At 25.6% G+C, this 6,790-nt stretch overlaps 1 protein-coding gene across 1 annotated transcript; it reads right to left on the bottom strand.

Moving 5' to 3' along the window:
• Positions 1 to 796: 796 nt before the first annotated feature.
• On the bottom strand, positions 797 to 1,270 carry LOC124888960. Its single transcript, XM_047400247.1, has one exon. It carries the CDS (start codon positions 1,268 to 1,270, stop codon positions 797 to 799), a length of 474 nt encoding a protein of 157 aa, XP_047256203.1.
• Between the last annotated feature and the right edge of the window lie 5,520 nt (positions 1,271 to 6,790).

The raw sequence follows: 6,790 nt of genomic DNA, 5'->3' as shown, positions 1-6,790 counted from the left end.
ATTCTTTTTAAAAGTGTTCACACTAATTTGTAAAGTTTCCAAGAAGTTTTTAAGAGGTGAATTAGTAAAATTAGCTTTTTATTTATAAGTTTTTAATATATTTATTAAAATAAAAATAACCAACTAATATGGGACGGACACCTTTGTTTACTTTTGTAATATAACTGTATAAATATAATTAAAATAAAGCTAAATCTTTGAGTTCAAATTCATACCCGATTCTGTAAATTAAAAATAAATAAATTACACTGTCATGTCACTCTAAAGAAAAAATTACAAGTAATGATATAAAAAAAGAGAACAAGTTAAGTTACCTGCTACAATGAGCTAATTAATAGTAATAACCAGTGCAAAAAAATTTACATTATCACTATGAATAAGTTAAATCCTTGTTCTTCCTATTAAAATTTATTTTTTACGTACTTACAGAAACATATAAAGAAACTCAATAATTTAATTCTATTCAAACAAATCTACTTTAGTTATCACCTCCATGAACTGAACCATATGATTCGAAAAATGTCATTCTTGTAAAGGTTCAGTACATACATTAATTTCAAATATTCGAACAAGATGTATAAAAAAAGAGAAGATGAAATAGAAAGGAATTATGGGAATTAAAACTCTATGTAATATGATCTTTAAAGTAAATATAATTTAAGATTCAACAGGTTATTTTCTCAAATGATCACTCAACTAATAATTTTTAATTTTAATCTCGAAAAATCACTATAAAAAAAGTGATATTATGAGATTATATTTATTTGTTAAGTGACTAACTGAGAAATCAAACTCGTCAATTAGCCACCACATCAACCTTAGTAGTACAAGATAGTAACCTTCGAAAAATTGAAGACAAAGCAGCACAAGAAAATTCCTTAGCCTTTCTAAAACCTTTACACTTTCTTCTCGTACTCCGCCTCCGGCCACCACCACTGTCATTCCGACTTGATAATTTCCTCTTTCTTTTACCATAACATTTCACATGATTATTTTTCTCATCATTCAAATTCTCTTGATCTTCCCTTGAAAAAGTATAGCTCCTCAAATATAATTGCCTACATGAAATACTATCCACCACTTTTGGACTAGAACTATGAACACGACCACGACCATGACCATGACCATGTTGTTCATGTCTGTTATTTTTTGAGCTGACCGATCTTATAAATTCAACGTCCGATTCAGGCCACTTGTACAAGTTTATGTAGGTGGCACGGACCGGACCACGAGAGTCGTTGACACAATTGGATATGCATGTGGAGGCCATTTCTTGATTTTCAGATCGACGTTGGATTTAATTATGAGTTTGTTTATATGTTATATATATAAGTATAGTATATAGAGATGAAAAGAGAGCTTATTTTTGAAGAGAAATTAGTTTAAAGTTGTGGGTTTTTTAGAGGCGTGGAGAAGGACGAAAAGGGGTGAGTTATGTACGTTTTTATGCATTTTTGTGTGTATGAGAAATGGTGTAATTGGTGTGTGTTGTGTGTGTGTGGAAGGCGAGGGGGTGGGGGGTGGGGGCGGGGCAATAATTTGGCATCATTTGAGTTAAATGTGTGTGGAGAAGAGTTGTCCAAATCTATAATTAAAGATAAGGAGGCAAACATTAAATTTAAGGAATGACGAATGATGGAAATAAAATATAGAAATAATTAAAGCCTATATATAAGAAAGAGTATTTTGGAAATTGTAAAATCAAAATATACCAAAATATACCAAAATAACTGGAGGATCAAATATGCAATTACTTTCTTAAATATACGTCATTAAGGACCATGTGGATCTCTGGACTCTTAGTTGGAAATTACAACACTTGCAATATTTGTCACATACGTCCAAAGAGTCAATATTCATTTTCTGTTACTATAATTCAGTGAAGTCATGATTCAGGAATTTAAAATGTAAGAAAATAAATATACAATAAATATACAAAAAAAATCAGGAGTATTCAATATTTACTACATCTATCTATCTATATCTATATATAATATATAATATCTATATCTATATCTATATCTATATCTATATCTATATCTATATCTATAATATATTAAAAGTGTGAAACCCCTTAAAAAAGTGATTTGAACTTTTTATCCTTCATTAAAATATTCTTCTTTAGAAAAACTGTCATTTCACTATTTTTTTAATTTATTATTTAATTATTTTTTATTATAATATTAAATAGACTTCCTAGAATATATAGGACTTCTAAAATATATGGTAGAAGAATTAATAATATTTTTCTTTCTACTAGACTTCCTAAAATATATGGTAGGAAAATTAATTAATTTTCATGTTATCTCATCCTTTGTTATTTTGTTGGCAATTTCTATTAAAATATTTAAATCTTTCCCGTTAAACACGTTTCTTTTTTTTATTATTTTTTTTTATTTTTTTAGCTTTCAATTTTTTAATTATCACCATTTGTGATTTTGGGTTGTTTCTTGAACTTTCTTTAACCGGTTTCTTTTTGAGTTTTTGGTATTAAAATAATTTACTTTCCCCATTAATCTAGATTAATCATGTAGGAGTAAATTATGGTCAAAAAGTTTGCTTATTGGGTGAATATGATTGATGCCCGTCTAACTTGATTCGATTGTATGTCTAGATTGTCACTGTTTTTTTAATTTAGTATTTAATTATTTTTTATTATATTAACTAGACTTTCTAGAATATATGGGACTTCTAAAATATATGGTAGAAGAATTAATTAATATTTTTCTTTCTACTAGACTTTCTAAAATATATGGGACTCCTAAAATATATGGTAGGAGAATTAATTAATATTCATGTTCTCTCCTCCCTTTATTATTTTGTTGGCAATTCTACTAAAATATTTAAACCTTTCCCATTAAACACGTTGCTTCTTTCTTTTCTTTTTAGCTTTCAATTTTTTAATTATCACCATTTGTGATTTTGGATTGTTTCTTGAACTTTCTTTAATCGATTTCTTTTTGATTTTTTGGTATTAAAATAATTTACTTTCCTCATTAATCTAGATTAATCAAGAGTAAATTATGGTCAAAAGGTTTGCTTATTGGGTGAATATGATTGATGCTCATCTAACTTGATTCGATTGCATTGGTGGGTGATTGATTTTCTAATCCTCAACTACTTCACTGTTTTTGTCAGCATAATAGAATTTAATATGTGTGCATATACGTATATCTTCTTTGTTTTCATTCTAAATCATTCTTTAGGATCAAAATTTTTGCTCAAATAAGAATTTGTTGGATCAAAATCGAAACTTTGTGATTACTATTATATATTTTTTTATAATTTACAGGTCGTAGATGAATGTCGGTTGACTTTGAAGAATTTCTTGTGTAAAGGTTAGGTTTAAATGTATTGTTTTAATACCTTTATTATCTTATTATTTTATTTTAATTTACAGATGCTAGATGAATGTGGGTCGGCTTTAAAAAATTTTTTAGGTAAAAGTTAGGTTTAATTGTATTATCGTCATATCAGTATTAATTTGTTATTTTGTATAAATGTTGGCCGGCTTTGAGGAATTTTTTTATATAGATATTCCCATATTCAGCTTAGGCCAAATCGTCTTTCATATATTTCGTATTGAAAAAATTCTTTTGGCCATAATTTATTCATAATAATAAAAAAATTTATTCACATTATAAATCAATTTTTTCTTGGACATTTTTACACTTTTACCTTAAAAATTAAATATATTCTTCTATCATATTTTCAATACATTGATTATTGTGAAGGAGCTTGATTATAATTAATTTTCATATTCATTGGAAAGTGTTTGCCAATTTTCCTTAGCCATTTGAAAATTCGTATTTCCATTTCAATTTTCCTTAGCCAATTGAAATGTATTCCCATATTCATAGGTATAAACATTTATAATTTACAATCAAACGTATTTGAAAACATATGGTAGAAATTGAAATGTATTTTCAAACCGATTTAAACATAATTTTTTACTAATTCTAATTCTCGAGTAAAAAATTCCTCTAATTCTAATTCTTAACTAAATATTTTCCCTCTACACTTAAATATTTTTTCAGTGAAATGTATTTTCAGTATTTGAAAACATACGGTAATAAATACGTTTATAGTTTGCCAATTTTCATACATACTCATTATTTGTTAATTTCAGTATGATTTCATAATTTGAAAACATAATCATTATTTGTTAATTTCAATTTAAATCTATGTAAATACGTTTTCAAATACATTTACTTAGACAGACATTCTTAATTTCAGTTAGTATAATTTTACACATTTTCAAGTTAAGAAAAAAAATAATTAGGTAGAGATCTCAATATTTCAACGTGATCTCAGTCAATACTTATTCTTTCATAGTAAGAATTTTATTTGTGACAGTAAAAGACAAGCAGTACTTTAGTTCGCATTTTCTAAGTTTGAACATAACACCCTTGACTCTATCTATGACTGTTCAAAATCGAACCGAAATCAATACTCTGTAATGAAATTTTGGTTATTGAACTAGTGGTTTGACTTATCCGATTACCAAGTGTAAAGTGTGTTGATTTGTTGTTATCGCAATATCTTATAAATTATATTTGCAAATTATATATATATATATATATATATATATTTTATTTATGTGTAATAATAAAAAAATTTCATTGGATATCATTTTAGTAACAAATATAAATAATAATTCATAATTTATCAAATCCCCGTAATATAGGGGTGAAAGACTTATATGATTAATACTTATACCTCATTCTCTTTTGTTCGACAAATGTGAACTATATGCATCTATAATATATTAAAATTGTGAACACCTTTAGAAAAGTGGTTTGAATTTTTTGCCCTTCATTAAAAAACTTTCGAATAGATAAAATTATTTTTTCACTTATTTACTTCAATTATTAATTAATTATTAAAAATATAACGAGTCCTAATATATATATATATATATATATATATTATCGTACATGGTTATAAACTTTTAATTTTGGAGTTTAAGGACTTCCTATTAAGGAAAGGTTAAACAAGACTTTGACTTCAAATAAATATCAATTATCATTTTCTTTTTTCAAGTTTAAGAGTTTTTCCTTTTTATTAGGATTTGCTTTAATTTTCTATCATAATTACAAAAATTTTAATACAAAATGTATTTTTTTAACATATTTCTTCCATATTTGATTAATTCTTTTGGACTTCTATAAATTGAAGATCTTTTTTTCCTAGAAATAATACAATAGCATTAATAAGTAAAGAGTTTTATTTTGGAGAGATTTATTCTCTCTAGATTTTGTATTTGTAATATTAATTTTTCAATATGTAGGTTATTTTACTAAAGCATATTAAATATTATGTTGTTTTTATTATGATTTTTTTTGTAACCTTATTTTGTGAATGTTTGTGATGTAAGTTTCATATAACATCATGTTATTTCAATTTCAACTTCAAATATTTTCTAGGTTTACGATTATATTTTTGATTATAGAACTTTATGAGTTAGAGTTGTAATATTTGTTAATGAATCTTCAATTTTTTTATTTTCAGATTTATTTTTTTATGAACAAAAATATTTATATTTATTTGTACTTGGTTAATAGAACGATTGAAAATTTTCTTATTAGTGTGGACATGTATTAAATTATAACGTAGGTTCATATCTTGTGGAAAGAATTATGAGGTCAATTTGTGATTTTTCTTTTTTACAGGTTAGAAAAAAATTTCTGTCAGTTTGAGTTTAAATTTTTAAGTTGCTACTCAATTAATCACATTCATCATTTACGTGAATTTGCGATCTATGTTAAAGCACACATCAAAAAACTAATTTAAATAATAAAAAATATCTAAATAAAAAATTAATTGATTATAAAGTCCTAGATTAAGTGACATGAAAGACATTATGGTTACATAAGCATTAAATTAAGTATATGTTTGAAAATACCTTAGGTCCAAGGATGAGAGATTGAACTAAAATACATCTAACAAGCAAAACGAGTTTTAACTTCTACTATTTTTGGAATCTAAAAAAAGTAAAATTGTTTTAAAAGTAATTTTGAGAAAAATACATTTAAAAGAACTTTTAAAAACTTAGTCAAACACTAATAGTTAATAAAATACTAATAGTCGCTCTATCTCTACATTTATTAGTTAAACACAAATTGTTTATCACCGAAAATACACATCGAATTGATTTTATAAAATTAAACTCTTTGAAATAAATTACACGCATGAAACGCGTATACTAAGACTAGTATAAATTAAAAGTGTGAAGATGGATGTCGATTGATTCTGAGAATTTTTTTTGGTAAAGGTTAGGTTTAATTACATAAATTCTCCAAAAGATGTTGAATTTAATTATTATATTCATCTTTATTATTTAAATAAATATCCTAACATTTGAACTCAATAAAGTGAGGTGCACATGCAGGGCGCGTACACCTAAACTAGTATATATAAAATATAATTCTAATCTTACATATGCATATTAACCTTTTTTGCGAAAGGGGCTAGGATGAACCTTAATCCTCTCAATTCACGCCTACTTTTACTTATAAGTCATTTGATATAAAGTATTGTTAAAAATATCAATTGGATCGTGTCTATCATAATAGGTGTTAATTAATCCGTTAGTTTGTCCTCCGTATAAATTCGAGTCTACATTATATAAATACAATATTATGAGCATAAGTAAAAGAGAGATGATTTTTCATGTTAGTTTACAGTAGAAAGAAGCTTTTACATATAAAAGAGATTAAGTCACAGTAGAAAGAAGCTTTTACATATAAAAGAGATTAAGTCGTGGTCACTACAAATCCTCTTTGCCTGA

Source organism: Capsicum annuum, chromosome 11 (genome assembly GCF_002878395.1).
Source record: "Capsicum annuum cultivar UCD-10X-F1 chromosome 11, UCD10Xv1.1, whole genome shotgun sequence".
NCBI classification, from domain to species: domain Eukaryota; kingdom Viridiplantae; phylum Streptophyta; class Magnoliopsida; order Solanales; family Solanaceae; genus Capsicum; species Capsicum annuum.
The sequence above is the reverse complement of the archived record's forward strand: the minus strand, read 5'-3'. Positions and strand labels throughout refer to the sequence as shown.

Coding starts and splice junctions, on each gene's coding strand:
- LOC124888960 (XM_047400247.1), bottom strand. CDS start 1,270: ATGGCCTCCACATGCATATCCAATTGTGTCAACGACTCTCGTGGTCCG.